This window comes from Varroa destructor, unplaced genomic scaffold (assembly GCF_002443255.2).
Source record: "Varroa destructor unplaced genomic scaffold, Vdes_3.0 BEIS01000002.1, whole genome shotgun sequence".
In the NCBI taxonomy this organism is placed as follows: Eukaryota; Metazoa; Arthropoda; class Arachnida; order Mesostigmata; family Varroidae; genus Varroa; species Varroa destructor.
In genome coordinates this window covers 42,575,215-42,592,911 of record NW_019211455.1, presented here as the reverse complement: position 1 = coordinate 42,592,911, position 17,697 = coordinate 42,575,215, and the positions used below count along the sequence as shown (strand labels likewise).

The 17,697-nt window shown below is 41.0% G+C and overlaps 1 protein-coding gene across 8 annotated transcripts; it reads left to right on the top strand.

The window, feature by feature from the left end:
- Window positions 1-250: 250 nt before the first annotated feature.
- Window positions 251-16,608, top strand: Atg1 (serine/threonine-protein kinase unc-51-like protein Atg1). 8 transcript variants are annotated; one of them, XR_015322390.1, is made up of 14 exons: window positions 1,817-2,372; window positions 3,672-3,835; window positions 6,424-6,603; window positions 6,896-7,099; window positions 7,500-7,586; window positions 7,792-7,987; window positions 8,448-8,600; window positions 8,749-8,924; window positions 10,886-10,978; window positions 11,396-12,370; window positions 12,560-12,669; window positions 12,854-12,933; window positions 13,253-13,693; window positions 14,044-16,608. XR_015322390.1 is itself a non-coding variant. In XM_022791883.2 (14 exons), the coding sequence occupies exons 3-14, from the start codon at window positions 3,746-3,748 to the stop codon at window positions 13,417-13,419; spliced, it is 2,511 nt and encodes an 836-aa protein (XP_022647618.1). In that variant the 5' UTR covers window positions 1,817-2,372; window positions 3,220-3,319; window positions 3,672-3,745; the 3' UTR covers window positions 13,420-16,608. The 8 variants fall into 8 exon arrangements, 7 of the variants coding, with proteins under 7 accessions (XP_022647620.1, XP_086837925.1, XP_086837926.1 ...); XM_022791883.2 differs by adding an exon at window positions 3,220-3,319 and having other exon boundaries at window positions 13,253-16,608; XM_022791885.2 differs by lacking the exon at window positions 1,817-2,372 and adding an exon at window positions 251-477 and having other exon boundaries at window positions 13,253-16,608.
- Window positions 16,609-17,697: the final 1,089 nt, after the last annotated feature.

Sequence of the window (17,697 nt, the reverse complement as noted above, 5' to 3'; positions counted from 1 at the left end):
TCCGCTGAAAATTGATAAAAACGATACCAAAATTTCAAACGTAACTGCCTCCTGTGTATAGGGTCTGGCAAAATCTCTTAGCATTGAGGTCATATCATTTGATAGGCTTTGCCTGTTAAAGAAATATAAATTCTTGCATAACCACATTTCGAAAGAATTCTTCGCTCATAGCATCGTTACTGGGGGCGTACCTGGCGAAACTTCGAATGCTGTGAAGCACTGGTAACATGCATATATGTAAGCCTATATCGTGGAAGCGAGGCACCCATACGCATATATCCAGATGCGCAAGAACGTATGGCCATCGCGAAATTTTGGCAAATACGCATGACAGAATTTCCTAAAAATCTTCATTTTTAAATTTCTTCAACGATGTGATTATCGTGCGCTTAAATAACATTTGTTTACAGCTTGCAACTGTATCTTTTGCAAGCTCGTCTATTGACCGAGAGTAAAAAGTGTTGAGTAACGAACCAGGTAAATGGATTTTTTCTCTAATTTTTAGAGATAGGGCTCGAAGTTTGTTATGCAAAAGCAAACACTTCTGATTGAGATTATGAACTTTTACATAAAAGCTCTTTTTGCACGTAGCATAACTTACGTGAACGTCTAAAAAAATCATACTCGAATCAAATATTACAACAGTGTTATTATACGCAAAAAACACTAATTGAAAAAAATTGTCTGGAATATTTATTAAAAGTAAGTAGCTCCCTAATGCTGCTACGTAAGAATGGCCTTGCAAATGGACCTATTCTGGTAGGAGTTACCGCTTACATGTGTGCGGCTCACTGTCGCCTGTTCACACCTGGTTTGGTAGCTTTATTCGAGGGTGATTTGGACTGATTTCAACTTTTGCTAGTCCGTCTGAACCCAACAACTATTATGATAATACATAGATTCTTTAGAAACATAGTGTTGAAAGGGACCAACATCTTGGTGGGGCAAATTCAGCCGAATTTTACTTAAAAATAGTTATTTATCGGACGTCCCAACATTATACATCATAATCAAAAGAATAAATTCACATCTAGTCGATCAATGGCCTCTGTTATATATATATATATATATATATATATATATATATATATATATATTTATAGGGTGCAATTCGTTTTAAATAAATATTGGAATCGTCACTTCGCTCGATCTTATATTCCATACTAGGGCAGTATGGCGTTCATAAATAGTAACAATTGCTATAATTTATCGATATTTTGTTTTGCTTGTCTGGTTTTGTTGTTCTCCTTTGTTAGGTAGCTGATAGCTAGCCATATTCTGTATTCTAATATACTTCTATCGGTTCGTAGGATCAATACTTGATTGTGACTAAATTATGACTAGTTTGACGTATGTAGATCCTCATTCCGATAACCTTCTACAACAGTTACACATACATAATATGCATTTATCGAACCTTTATCAGTTCCACCTAATTTTTACATACAAAATAACATATTTACGACATGTCCCATATTTTCCTTATTTCCCAAAGTCTTTCGCCCCTGTACATTTTTATACTTTAATATCTTCCGCAGCATTCAATCGGCTTCGGTTTAGTCGAAAACTCCACAACTTCTTTCATCTTAAACCACTTTTTAGCAACTATCCTTTAATCTCTTTATGATCACCCATCGCTTGGCCCGCCAGTCTTTCCCGCCACTTCCGATACATGTATTAGATTCTGGCGCCGTTCTAAAATATCTGTCTTTCCATTGCTTGCACAACTCCGCTTACCGTTAACCATAAGCTTAATGTGCCCACTGCACACAGCGGGCGTAGTTTGTTGCTGCCGTAAGTATCATCGCGTTTAGCGGCCCGTTGCCAATCGGTCTCGGTAGTTTTTCGTCCTGCTACAGCACAACCACAGCATCATTAGCAGCATCTGTCTCAGTCGCAGCATAAGCGCGGCTGTCCACTCGCCAGCATAATCATTCTCCAGCTTCACTCGAGCTGCGCTTCGAAAGCGGCCATCGCAGTACTCGCAGCAGCAGCAGCAGCAGAACGGGCAGAACACACTGGAGTAGCAACAGTAGTAGCAGCAGTAGTCCCCGAATCCAGCTAATAGTTACAGACGAAACAAAGAAGCTGTCGGCGATCCCATCGAGGAGTAACAACATTGTATAGCATTGAACGAGGGCAATGAGGCGAGCAGCTGGCTGGCACCACTTGACTAGGGCTGACGCTGTTGTTCTAAGAAGAAGCAGAATTTCGTTGCTCATCTATTAGTCTACCGTATAGCTTGCTGTGTTTGAGGTAAACGCAACAAAAGGAGGATTTCATGTGGTTCGTGCCTGTCACCAGTGTTTTATCTACTGTAACCAGCCAGTAGCACAGGGATAGTTCCTGGCAACTTCGTGACAGGACTGCCTGTAAGTATCAGGTAAAGTGTGACCAGCGGCAAAGGGTGATTGTTAGTATTGGCTGCGAATCACGACTGAATGCGAAAATCGACAGCAGCAGTATCAGAGCAGATTACAACATATTACCCATTGCAGAAACTGTGAAACCTGCAATAGCTTTGCTGGAATCCACCTGTGTGCAGAGAAAGAATACAAGTGTAAAATTGTTGCCCCTTAAGGGTAAACCACCGGCAGTCAGCTGCTTTTAGCGGCCTCGAGAGGCAGTTACGTCTCTAGACCCTGTCACAAAGGAAAAACAATAGTTTGTACTTACGGGGGTGCTAAGGCCAGTATTCGCTTGGTACATAGTTTACTACGTATACAGGCAGACTGGTAGTTAATAATGCCCGGAATGGACTACAGTTCGAGTTCGATCAAGGGGAAACGGCAACAACCGAATCGTAGTAGGGCAAGATCAGTGCTTTGTTACGTATTAAATCTGATGCCGATTTCACATATGTCCACATGTGAATGAACGGCTGTAATGTCTAGCGACGATATTTGGCTCTGTGCCTGCTGGAATATATGTGCCGCACCAAAGGCACAGGAGGACCGGGTATACCTAGCCAATTGAAGGGGGTACGTCGAGGACAAACTGACCACAAGCGATAAAATCAACGGAGAAGCAAACCCGATAATTAAATAAAACAGAAAAGCAATTCCATAGGTATACTATAGGAAAAGCAATGCGTAATACGTTATACTCCCAGAACGCGCGGAAGAGAGAGCCAACACAAAAAATGACGGTATTACCAAACCGACCACGGCATCAGCAGTGAAACAATTGCAGTTACGCTATTTTGGGTGCTCGTTACAGAAAGCGTTGAAACACGGGCGGCTAACGAGGGGTCGCTTGCATCATCTGCTGCATCGTAGAGATGGTTCCGACGAAAGCGTAGCTTGTCTATTTTCGTGCGGTGCGTGTACGTTCTTAGTTGTTAACTAAACCCCCGGATCCCAGAACTACCTGCCGTAGGGGCAAGCTCATTACCCTCCATTGATTAATTTTAGCTCGTTACGTCTATCATTGGTAACTCGTTTGTTTTAATGTTAGGGATGACGAATACAAACCTTCAGAGGAAGTTACGAATCGAAGTAGTACATTGTTGTTGAACAGGACGCCGATTTTGGATTATCTGCTATTGATTGCATTTATTAATATTAGATATACGGCTAAAACTATAATTAAACGTAATTCGAACATTAAAAGTTTGACTAAGTGTTACATTGTGCTTATATCTGTGTTTCTCGTTTTCTGTGACTATATAGAACGCCCTATACGAACGTATTAATCCCGCCACAAACGGAAGAGCATGCTTGGCTGAAAGCTGGCAGCGGTAGGCATGGAGGCCATTGGCGATTACGAATATTCTACCAAGGATCTCATTGGTCATGGGGCGTTTGCCGTGGTTTATAAGGGTCGTCGCAGGGCAGTAAGTAGTAAAACAGTTGCATGCTGCCGGCCACATGCTAAAGACATAAATCCGATAAATAATCTTCTCATATAGTGACAATACCGTCGCTACCAGGAATGACAACACAGTACTTTTGTTCTTAAAGGTCAAGATATTTTTTTTAAGTTATTCGATGATGATGCATCCATTATTTTACTGATTTTATCTAGCTGATTCATGTACATACGCGTAAATTCTTTGTTGCTAACAAGCAGCATAAATAAGACTGATTCAGATATATTGTATCAAGTCAGTAGTCAATGGTCACGTTCCCAGAAGTCGCATTGGTCATCGGTTTACCTTTGGTTGAATGTATTTTCAGTGCCATAGGGTACAGACCAGCATATAGTAAAAATTCGTATGGTTCTGCCTCTCCATTGAATTGAACTGACCGGAGTAATAGAAACTGTCCGATAAATTCTGATGATTGTATACATCACATGTGCTGTGGTGTATCTTTTGAATATTATTATTTTATCGAACATAAAGTTCGTCGTAATTTTTAAACTGCTACTTCATGGTGATGGGGCAAAGAAGTAAAACTTTCACAGAACCCTTCGAAACCCGAAAACGGACCTGATTCAATAACAAACGGAGCAACTTTTTCCAACTTTTCAGTCACATTGAACGGAGGCCTACGATCGACAGTTGTATGGTCAATAACGTGGTGGCATCTGAACGGTCTTGATTCTTTGTTGCCGGGAGCGTAATACGTTTTGCCGAAACGATATTGCTCATGGCTTTTTCGCTTAGCGTTTCTACAATGATATAAACACTGGAAAATATTGGTGGCCTCGCAGTCGCACCTGTTATAGATAGCTTTCACTAGTTTGCACTAGTTTGAGGGGCCCAGATGCGCATATAGATAGAAACCCACACACATATATATATATATATATATATATATATATATATATATATATATATATATGTTGTAATTACAGTATTCCTAAACTACAATCAAATACTTCAATCAATCAAGCTTCAACATGTCTGTTTGATTATATATTCTGACAAGGGTGTTAGTGCTATTCGCTGAAACAACACATCCCGTCCATAAACTTTCAGCTAACCTTATCCTATCGTGGACAAAGGTTTGATGGTAATCTAGTCGATCTGCAATTGTTCGAAACTGTTTACCAAAGGTTCCCTCATATAACACGCTGGCCCATCATTGTGTACTAAACATAGGTTTGCCTATTAACTTATGTATGTCTATTATGCCTATAAGAAGAATTTAAATTGCGAACCATTTGGATTTTAGTAAAAGTCCGAGTACTAGAAATTACAATGGTGTTTGTAATTATAATTCCTTCTGGGTCCCTCGAAATTGCCCATATTGACCATTTCCCCAATCCGGACATTTTTGAAATGACACTACAATAACTACATCGCTACTAAGGCCTATCGTAAAACAAGAAAAGCTGACACTAAACAGCACTACGCTAATCTATTTTGGCTATGCACTTTCGAATCTAACGTCACAATGTCTTTTATATCTGCATATACGGCTTTCATCACAATTACCGTTTGAATAGAAGTTTTAAGCGAAAACGAACAAAAACTTCCACTCAACTTAAATTTCATCATTTTGTCAGTTATAGTCACCGAAAATGAAACGGCCGTACCAGACGCACAAATCTAGTTTATCATTATAAAAGTGTGCACTATCGGACATGTATTTCCATCAACGTATCAAGAGACGGATTCCATTAGTGTCCCTTCTTTCCTCCTTATAACTTAATTTGCGTGCTCCAAACCCGATTTGCTTGCAGTTGCGAGATAACCTTTAGATTTCTTTTTCTCTATACATTTAAATGGCTGTTACTTCAAAGAGGCAGGTCAATGCCCAGCTAACCAGCCGTAGACTACGCGTTACTGTTGTAAAAGAGATTCATATTGGGACCATTTAGCTGCGATTTTCTCAACCCTATATATATATATATATATATTGAGAATGGTTCGGGTATACTCCGCTCGTTAACGTCGGCTTTTCGCATGGTCGTCGTTACGTTCAATGACAGATCTACCCGTTAGTATTGTCAGAGACCTCTTTTCAGTTCTTATCTCAGTGCAATCGTTAGAGCACTTGGTTCGAGCTTCCACTTGACACTCAGGAATAAATGCTTCGCAACGTACTCCCGCTATCCTTCTTAGGCACTGCTTCAGACGGCTTGCCCCTTCCAGCACGTTTAAATAATGATGATGATGTTGCAGAAGAACAGAGTCAAAGCTATTATCCGAGGCAAAGCATGATAGCTGCACGTAAAGCACTGAACAGATTGTTTCAATAAAACGAATGAACACATGGCGTACCTCATTTATTTTATTTATGTTTATTATATCAATAAACTGCTACAGCTACAAATATTATATGATAAATCGTCAACTGTTTCTCTCGATCTAAATCTCGAACCTTGTCTGCCGTGAAACCCTTTATTTCCCCTATGCAGAAGACTAAGTGCGACAAAAACGTCCCGAGTTTGTTTTTTTGCTTCGTGCATTTTATTTTTATGTTTATAGATTATTTGAAGTTGTACTAATAGTTATTTGCCTGTTATTTGCAGGAGCCCGAAATAGCTGTCGCGGTAAAGAGCATTACCAAGAAGAATGTCTCGAAAAGCTCGGCCAACTTGCTCGGCAAAGAGATCAAGATCCTCAAGGAGCTATCGCAGTTACAGCATGAAAATGTAGTTGCTTTACTCGACTGCAAGGAGACGCCGAGGTTTTTCTATCTTGTTATGGAGGCAGGTATCGATTCTGTGCGTAGAGGAATAAGGGATCCTAGGTCCTGATAATTGATCACACATATTGCGAAACCATACGATGTATCGAGAAACTATTGAGCACTCTGAGCCAACTCGACTTTTTTCTAGTACCCGTATTATGCAGGACATGTTATAGAACCAATGTTTCTATCATACATTAATATAGTGCTCAGACATGTTGGCTGGATTCGTTCCTGCTCGTCTAAACACGATTCTGAACTCCCACGATCATTCAGATACATCTAACTAGCTAAGTTTTTCTAAATTGCAGTATTGTAATGGTGGAGATCTCGCCGACTATCTCCATACAAAAGGGACTTTGTCGGAAAATACAATCCGATTGTTCCTAAAGCAGATCGCTGGGGCAATGAAAGCCCTCTTTGCTAAGGGAATAGTCCATCGTGATTTGAAACCTCAGAATATTCTGCTTTGTCATGATAAACAGAATCCAACGCCGGCTGACATTACACTCAAGGTAAATATCTTCATATGTTTGGAGGTCGTTCGGTTTTGACGTTGTAAAATATATGCGGAGACGTTTAATGTGATCACGTTCCTCTTGAATAGGATAAAAGGACAATCTACGAATTGTCGTTCCATACTTTAACCGTATCGTCGTGTCGAGAATCAGAAACATTTCATTCAGAAACTCTGTGTACCGTTGTGGATGGTGAAACTATAGCGTGATGTATTTTACAATGAACCTGTACATTGCTGTTTTGAACAAATTTGAATACGAAGGTAGGAAAACGTTGACAAGATATAATTCAAACGATACTGATTTTACGTTTCTTAATGATAATGTAGGTTCTAAAACGTCTATTATTTACCACCAATCTTAAACGATAGAATCTATTTTTTTTTTTCAATTTCAGATTGCGGATTTCGGGTTCGCTCGATTTCTTCAGGATGGCGTCATGGCAGCCACACTATGCGGTTCACCGATGTACATGGCCCCCGAGGTTAGTAAAGTACAGCTAATGTCAATCTACACATGTCAACTGCACTCTCCTACGATGTGTAATGTAGGCCTTTTTACGCATCATTAGGACTCATTTCTTGTTTGCAAACGTCACCAGAGAAATTGTACAGTAATATACTCTTGATAATATTAAGAAACTAACTTAACATGGACAAATACTAACTAATAATCTACATATCATGCAGGTCATAATGTCCCTACAATACGATGCCAAGGCTGACCTCTGGTCCATCGGTACTATAGTATTCCAGTGCCTCACGGGTTCAGCTCCTTTTCGGGCCCAGAGTCCCCAGGCCCTGAAGCATTTCTACGAGAAAAGTCCGAGCCTATCGCCCAAAATTCCGCAGGGTACTTCGCCTGAGCTTGCCGCCCTGTTGCAGGGTAAGGTTTAACACTATTCGCTATAAGCGGACAAGACCCATTTTAGACGCGATTTTAATGAGCCACATTCAGCTAATTATCAACGACCATTAGAGGTAACACGACAAATCTCGGATGGCTGGATTGTCTCATAAGTCGCGGCTTTAGCGTTTCTTTAGGCTAAACACTGTTGCAGCTACGATTAACAGCAGCCATGAGGTAAGCGACTCTCCGATAGTCGAGGTCCAATATTGCCCTTGAATTAGTAAATTTTTGTTTCTATCATTAAATAATATTTGTGACCAGTCTTAAACACAAGAAACCCGTATAATCGATAGGGTACGACGTTTGTCGGGTAAATTAACATATTAATAAATACATTTTCCACAACAGCACTGATAGGAGAATTGGTGAGGGATGTGAATTAGACATCTGGCTGGTTTTCTCGTGTTATGTCCGTTGACCTTGTTGAATTGTACAGGTCTGTTGAAACGGAACGCCAAGGATCGAATCGATTTTGACACGTTCTTTTTACACCCGTTCTTGACGGTGTCATCGAAGCAGCCGGGTTCGAGTCCTGTGCCTGTTCCACGACGCGGAAGCTGTTCTAATTCGCCACTTGTTTCACCCTATGGTAAAGATTTTTGACAACAGTCATCTTTACAACAAGTCCTCATATGCATCAACAGCCAACAGCCGAATCGGTAGTCATTGAAATAACTCTGTGACAGTATGACCGATTCAAGCGGATATGAGTACACTTTAACTGCTGTTATTTTTAGGTACACCACTACTTCCATCGTCGCCCTCTTCCGGAGGCCACTGGGGTACACCGGGGTTACCTATGAATGTCTACCCGAAACTCAGCCAAACAAAACAGTCGATGGTCTCGTCACCCGAAGAACAGGACTATGTGCTGGTGGAGAACGAACTCTGCACCGACCAGTGGCCACAACAGGTAATCCAACAGCTTATACTCTTATACGACTTGTTCAGTTGATAGATAGTATTATGTACCATACACAATATGATTATATATAGATCCATTAGGCAATTAAAATCAAATGCTACCTAGTTTTAGTGCGATGCACAACAGTACGGCACCAGCAATATGTAGTGATAAAACATGATTCTGCTACACGTGACAATGTCAGCCAATGTTGTTGCTACGAGTGTTACAAGAAAATTAAAGTAATAGAATTAAATTCATTTTTTTTTCCAAGTATTTCCAAAATAAGTCCAGTTTGAAGAACTTCCAAAGCTATAATGCTAATGCAGATCTTCATATTCATATTGATAGTAGAGTTCGAATCAGCAAAGGTTATTTTTATTCTCATCAAAGCTTTAATAGTCTGTTGTCTAATATATATATATATATATATGTATGCTTCTGCATGACTGCATATGTGATCGTATCGCTCTCTGCCATCTGGGACCGTACCGTATTTGCTCACCTCTTACCTCGTCGTGGTTTAAGGGAAAAGAATGGAGGGAAATCGTCTAAACATTCGGAACTTAAAAAGCCTAAAAACTTCGTCCTTCTTTGCCTATTAACTCTGACCTGACTATGTCAATCGTTCAAATGTCTTTGTGAGCGAAAGTTATGGACGTCTTAATGCACCACGCACGCAACATGGAAGCAGTTCAATCGGTAATGTCTCTTTCCCTCTGTGATCGTCTAACCCGAAGCCTTAACAATGATAGGCTGTACCCTGCCTGGCCAGAGCCTGACTTCACGGAGATGTCTTGCACAGGCTTGTTTGTCTTTGATGCTAAACGACTGCTCACAAGCCGGTCTTACAACCGGGTTATCGGCTGATGAAGGTTGTGGCAACAGGGTGAGCAGTCACAGTACGAGCGATGCAAGATTATCACAGTCGTAGAGTCCTTTTCGAAACGGTGTCTTTCCCCCTTCCACTGTTCAGATCATTGGTTACAAAAATTGCATCATAGAGTATCAACTACGGGTTAGTGTATGGCAGATATCACAATGCAGTCAAATTGACCGGCTGAATCTAGATGGCGTACTCTGTGTTGTGACGTGGGAAAAGCGTAAACCATTCCAACGACAGTTAGATTGTAGTGAACCGTTTTTCTGAGAATAACGTTTCGACAGAAAGTAATTAACCAAACGACATCGTACTGGTTAATGCGATAAATTAGAATCAACACTCTGTTTGAAACTCGATCTTTGTGCACGGAAAAACGGAACTTTGTGCAAAATTGTTGGTACTGTTTTTTCCATGAACTCCTAAACTTTGTAGACTGCGAAAATTTCTACCAGCGCGCACGGCTTCAGTAATCGAATGATAATTTCGAGATTGCGTATCTGACTATGTTTGGATTTAACTTAGTAAGCCTGCAGATTTGATATAATGGCTCCGACAGCTGCTGGTGGCGCAGGGCGTCTTCAAGGGCGAGCACCTGTAATATCTAGCTGTGGTTTTTTTCGAGTGGCGGGCGCGCTTTACTTTGTGGTGTGTGTTAAGCAATATTGCAGCCTAAATATAGATAGTATGCTGATTAATACGTAACTTATTTTCTGTTCGTCATCACTTAACATCTACCGGCCATTTGAAGCAAGTCATATTGCGTTAAGTCTAAAGGACGGTGAAGAAACATGTAATAGCTATCATGATTCCCATTATGCAGTATACGGAGAATATAAGGCAATCACCTGCCAATGCTGAATAAGAAGCTCAGCAAACAAAAGAGATAAGAGCTTGTTTTGTAGTACTGATATGGTAAACTTGCCAGGTTGTCGACCTTATTTAGGTTTTTTTTTTTTATTAAAGCTCGTGCTCCACTTGCAAAATGTGAAACAAATATTAGAATACATTTTACGCTGCACGATACATATGTAGAACTCACGTAAATGAATGCATTTGGTTTGCCGATCTGTTTTGTTGCCTCCTACAGCAAACACCTCCCCGGTCAACGGGAACCCCTCCGCGTACTCAACCGATCCCTGTGCCTTCGAGGAGCCTCCGTCTACGAAAGTTCAATGCGGAGGTTGGTATAACAAACCCATTGCCTGTGCAACACCTGTGCAGACTAAGTGGTCTCTATTAGCATGTGTATCTGGGTGCTATATGATGCTACAAAGTTGACAACTAGAGAACAAATTAACTAATTAGTCTAACCAGAAAAGCCCTACTATCACATACAGACATTATACGAAGGTCTTTTCCTCGCCGGGTCTCTAGGGCCATAGAGTTTTCAATTCTTGATATGTTTACGATATGGGACGGACTTTGTAGCTGGGCACTCTCCATATTTTCAGACACTATCTAACACTGTTGTAGTAGATTAATTAGTAGCTTTTATGCGTCAGTTGCTCTCAGAACAAACGTACGATAATATTGGTGAGCTCCGAAAGCAAGTACGTAAGTCTTCATTACCCTTTCTTCTGTTCCATTCCACTTTTAGATGAACGACGAAAAACGAGGCTCAATAGCTGCTTCGCCGAGCCAGTCCAATTCAAATCTTCCGCGCGGCACTCCCGATGTCGAGAAGCTCACACCACCGAGCGCAAACTTCATGATGAATAGTCCCTGCGGAGCATCTCCTCCATACGGTCCGGGATCAGCTGTAAGACAAGCGTTCGCGTCTTCACCTATTCGGATTGTCGGTCACCACCACGGATCATCAGCCGGAGGCCATCCGCTTGGTGCTCGCGCTATGACCCTGCCGGAGTTAGCCAGCGAAACAGGCGCTGGAGGTACAGGAAGTGCTCCGGGTAGCACAAGTAGCGGATCCGTGCCTAGCTCGGATCGCAGCCTGCAGAGATCGGGGTCAGTGAACACTCTGTTCACGCTATCGCCCAGTGCATTAATACAGGTGGCACAGAAACGCTACAACGATTCAGTATTTGAAGGCTCACCACCCTCGGCAAACGACCTTCAGTTATTTGTCGCTCCGGAGTTGCCTCCGGAGACAATTCTGGATCGAGCACATAACGAGACGCTGGCAAAGCTGAACTTTGTGCACGCCCTTGTCGTCTGCATCCTTGAGCTAGCAAAAAGTCGAGCTGCCGGGGAACTGGCACATCATATCGAGCCAATGGTTGCCAATCAAACTGATGTGAGGGTTGTGTCACAGCAGGGCAACGGTCAACCTATCGACAGAGATGAACCCGCTAGCCAGCTAATGGGACGGGGCTGTAGCCTTGAGTCGTACCGACAGGCTGAACAATTGGTACTTCACTTACGGGCAGTCCACCTATTATCATCGGCTCTGCAGTTGGCCAAGCGGCGAATTCTCGACGGGAGTCTACAATTGTCCCCAACAGTGAAAGACCTTTTACGACAGATGAGGCAGAAACTACAGCAGGGCGTCCAGCAGTGCACTGCTTTAAGTGACGCGGCAGGCGGTCTTACGAGACGGGCTCTTACCGATCCTCAGGTGCGTACGTGTTCAAAGTCAAATTTAATCGGTATTGTTCGTTTCCCCATATAATCAAATAGGTGCGATTATACGGAACGATTTTTTAAGCAGTAGTATCTGTTCGTCGCAGGAGCTGCATTCCAAATCGAAAATACAATTTGCCAAAAACAGTTTAGGTAACCTTGACAATCGCTTTTGGGAAAGCAGGTATTCCAGAACTTGTCGGCAGACCGACTGTTGTACAATCACGCTATTGAAATGTGTCAGAGTGCGGCTTTAGAAGAGTTGTTTGGCTCACCCCATGAGAGCTTTAAGAGGTAAGCGTCACTACGGATGTTAATTGCTTTCTGTAGGGCCAACTGCTAATGTCTGATACAGTGGGTAGTAGTTAATCTGAATGATAACTTTACTATGTGGATATATGTCGAATTAATCATATGTCGCTAGTTGTTTTTTATACATATATGCGTGTGTCTAATTCCCGTTTTGCCACGTGTTCAGGTATCAGACGGCTCAGATTCTTCTACACTGTTTAGCCCAGCAGGTAGAAAAGGAAGAAGACAAACTGTTGCTCTCAAAGTGTAAGATTAACAACGCAATCATTACCCTAAGTGTGCATGTTTCGTATGTTAGCTTATATTTTTTTTCCCATATATTATAAATGTACGGGCTACGCGAACAGTTTGATCTGACTCACGTTCGAAACGATTCTATGATACCCAAGAAGTCATATATAAACAAATTGAAGAAACTGCAATTACAGTAATGTATATTTAATTGGCATTTATTTCGCTCGTTTTGTGTCAATAGCAACGATCTATGTGGTAATAAACAAGCAGCACATTTATGCCTTTGAAGACCCACTAATATATGCTTGATCGTTGTCCTCGTGTATTACAGATAAAACCGCAGTAGAACGGCGGCTCACAAATCTGCAATTAAGTGGACCAGACGTCTCAGCGAGCCCACCAGGACCGGGTTCATACAGAAACTCGATGGGTGCCGCGGGGACGTTCGCGCAGCCACAACCTTCAACTGTCGAAACAGCAGGGGCTGCCGAACATTAGTGGAGTCACGATATAGGCACATCTCCACATAGCAAATCACGCTCTTTGTCGATCTGAATTAGGGCGAACAAGGGCGTTCGCCCCGCGTAACTTGTCATCGCTGCGGGCACTACAATAAAACTTGTCCACTCTCAACTGAATACGATTCACTGAGCGTGCTGCATACACTTCACGATTTCGCCGACTTCGTACGATCGCTGCATACGTGAAAAGCAGTAAAACAACGAACACGAATTATCGTTGAGAACGATAAATCTCACCAGCTCATTTATGGGTAAATTCCTAATGCTCGATGTTAAACGTAAATTTGTCATTCTGCAATCACGAATTGTCTATTTGGCCGAATCTAATGTCACGTGATGGCAATTCAGGACACTTTTCTCAAAATAAGGATCGAGTGCTCGTGTAAAATTGTTTATGTAGGCAGCGAAAAAAAAGTTTGTCTCCAAGGGTTGAATGTAAAGATGATTACCAAAATGATGAAAACCTTTACAAAGCTTAAAACTGTTTTGCTTTGTTCAATCCTTCGTGTGCTTCGTCTTGCTGCAAAACTTGAGTTCTGATGATACGCCGTGGCATCCTCTCTTTGTTGACCTGTAGATCATCCCTGTCTGCCTTTTCCAGATAGGAAGCTTGAGAGGTCGTCCATTCTGCACCCTAGAGGAAACAGTGACCGGTACGCAAACAGCTTACCATGATCCTACTGCTTCCCGAAGCGGAAGAACAGATTAAGACTAAGACAGACATGGAGAGAGCTTTCCAAATGCTGCTTAATGAAGGTTTAATTTAGAGAATAGGGGTATGGTGAAACTGGTTAAGTGAAGGTCATTAGTGTGATGCTTCAAATTCGAACCATATATATGAGAGGAAACTAATTTAGAAATGGAAATGGTCTGAAGCCGAAACTAGAACTGTATATAAACACACACACGCAATATATATATAAAGTAAGTTAAGCGGAAGGACTGGTAATATTATGAATATAATTGTAATTATAACTATATATAACAATTACCGTGATTATAATAGTGGTGTTGAAAATAGGTGCGGTGCTATAGCGCCTAAGTGAAGCAGATTGATGGAAATTCAGTGAGGTGCGAAAGAACCTGAGATCTAACATCACTATATCTATCACGATGACAACAAGCTGAGGTCCAGCTTATGTAAGGCCCCTTTTTACTTCAATGTCAGATAAAGCTCATTGTTACATTTTCAGTTGCACCGTCATGACAAGTCTCTTTTTCTGTTTTAAACTAGCCAGATCGATGATCGCAAAGAAGATTCAGTGTGCAGGAAAACCTATCTCTGATTGCTATGTAATAAATGAAATAATAACAATAACCTTGACGAGATAAACACCCTGTTATCATCATCATTTTTACGACAATAAGAAGGCCATAAGAAAGTCCATCGCAGAACAATAAGTAGTCACCGTCAGCGCCGGCAGTGATGACCAGGTTACGCAAGCTAGCCAGCAAATTAACTGTGCATTGACATAAAAATCGGAGATAGATTTCATGTTGTCATTTATTTTATGTTGACAAGAGCGCTAATTGAAGTGATGGAAAACGCCATCGTCTGCCTGCGCACGAGAAAGGGGCTTCGCGAAGCGATGAGTCAGTCAGACCCTTGTACGGACCTAGACATACCAAATTCGCAACAGAGTGCGCCTATAAGTAAACAAGCCTATGTGTTGGATTAATGCGCTGTCGTTTGTCGTTGTATTTCAAGAGGCTATTGTTTTAAGCTCAGCTTTTGATGAGGTGTAATGGGTTAATCAGTTGATCTGAAGCCCGCTTTATATATGTATCTGGTGCTGGATCGATTACTGCGTTTTGTGTTGGCATTACGGAGTGAGCGCTACTGATTCGATGATACGAGCGCTTTTTGGCTGGAAAACGACTGGTGACATGGCTTTGATATGAGGATCATAAAGCAATTTGGATGACAAAACAAAATGTAGATTACCAATAATATCAATATACATAATGGATCAAGTGAAGCTTGCGCAAGATAACAGGCGATTATTAAACCGGCGAAAACAATTAGAAAGCTTGTTGTAAATTGATTTTTAACAGTGGCGACCACGACGCCACGAGACCGAGCGTGACGAATCTGTGAAGATTTTAGATGAAGGTCTCTATATGTATAGAACAATGGGAAACGTTCAAACGTACCGAAATTACATAGAAATGAACTGAAGGTAATCTTCGCGTACGTTTCACCCCATAACGGTTAGCTTCTATTACTAATCACTGGCACGGACAGTAAGAATAAAATGGTGTATTTATTTAGCTTTCCGTCCCACTCTACATTCAGATGAAAGGATGACTATATGCTTATGACCTTCTCGTGCACACGAAAATTTCCGCAGCCATTTTGAACGTGAGTTTCGCTAGGAACAAACTATGTGACAAGTAATTCCTCAGGGGAAATCGGTTTAGTTCGTAGCTTCCTAGTTCGAGGAGACAACAAAAACGAACACAAATTATATCTAGTGGAATTACGGCGAGATGTGCATTAAGGACAAAGACAGGATTTTTGAGGCAACCTACGAAAAGAGAAACAGAATAGGAATTGTGTTAGACACCGCCAGCAAACGCCAAAACCAGCAGAAAGCATACCCGTTTATATATATATATATATATATATATATATATATATATATATATATATAAAGATGAAAAGGATTGTCTTAAGAACATAGAAAAGATTATTATTCTAGAATGCACTAAAAATTAACGCTAAGCCCGCCTCGTCGCGTCATGGAACGTGAGGAGTCGAAAAAAATATTGTCACCGAAAAAGGGCGCGAAAGGTTTTTTCAGCGCTAAAAATGCTTTCTAGTGTACAAGCCTATATATATACTCTGTTGATGACAGTGCTGATGAAAGCAGTGAGAGATGGCATAGTGAAGAGAAATGGGTCGCATAGAGCGAAAAGTTTCAAAATAGTGCTGGCCCTAAAAAAACGGCAAAGCTAATATAGGCCAACGAAAGTAGAACGAAGTACGGGAACAAGAAAAAGATGAAGTAGAACTAAATAGTTTACGATGAAGACCTAAACAATTACTCCGACTCTAAGCAGAAAACAAAGAATAGAGTCCCCGACGCAGTCAGCGGCGAAATACTGCATGGTGTATCGACAACAAATGAATAATAAAATGTATGTGCTGTATTGTTATGAAGTATTGTAACACCTTGTTAATTATAGTTTGTTATTAAGTTTATTGGATAAAGAGAGGCTAGATTGACGACAGATGCTGTAATAGTTTCCAGTAACATTAAAATGTGACAATGTTTTTTTTGAGCTTATTTTTTTAGCGAGAAAACGGAGTAAATTGTTTCACGTTCGCAGAGCACGTGGCAACTAGAATACAAACTAGCCATATATGAAGGAAAAAACACTTCAATGAAACCCTCGATTGAATATCGAGCTAATTGAAATAACGCTTCAGAGGCAAGGATGTGGCCGCATTATAGACCACCAGATATTAAGAAAATCCGATTTTAGCCAAAATTTTTAATTGCATAGGTTATGCGGCAGAAACTGTCCCCGTGAGCAGGAGAAACTTAAAGCGCGTCCAGGCGTAAACATAAAGCTTCGCTTCGTACTGAGAGCCAGCTGTCTAAAGTAACGCCTAGCTGCGTAAGTACCGAACGTAAAATACGAAAAAGTTCTGTAGTACAGCTAATATTGTAGCTCAGTGTGATTTATAGTGAGTCTGCCGCTAGTTTTTGTGTTTACAGGACGTAACGGTCTGAATATAAGGGCAGATGTGTGCAGTTTAATGTAAGTAAAAGGAATGCCAATAGTCCAGTGTTACGGTTAACATTACCGGTAATCCGAAGAAAGCGAAACCTATTAATTATGAACGTGAGTACTATAATGATGCTCCTTTTTTTGTTAATAATATTCTAGAACATTATTTTCCTCTACTTAAAGATTTAAGACGATAGCTTTATTTCGTTACTTCGTTCATAGACTCTACTATAGAGAAATTCAAAAATTCTGCTATATTTTCGTAATTACGTACTTTAATTATGTCTATCTTTTGTTCTTTCATAGCGTTTTGATGACTTCACTCGAAAGAAACGTCTATTTGTGATTTTTAAGCAAATAACCTCATTAAGTTGACAAATGCTTCAATACGACTTCAGCGATGCAACAAAAATTCAGTATGAGCATTGCATTTATAAACATGAATAGAATAGTATTGACTGTAAACACTTAAGGATCCCGACGCCGAATGCATCGATACTCGAGGACAGATCAGCAA

Coding starts and splice junctions, on each gene's coding strand:
- Atg1 (XM_022791885.2), top strand. CDS start 3,746: ATGGAGGCCATTGGCGATTACGAATATTCTACCAAGGATCTCATTGGT. Junction 6,604..6,895: donor TTTTCTATCTTGTTATGGAG/GCAGGTATCGAT, acceptor TCTAAATTGCAG/TATTGTAATGGTGGAGATCT. Junction 7,988..8,447: donor GCTTGCCGCCCTGTTGCAGG/GTAAGGTTTAAC, acceptor TGAATTGTACAG/GTCTGTTGAAACGGAACGCC.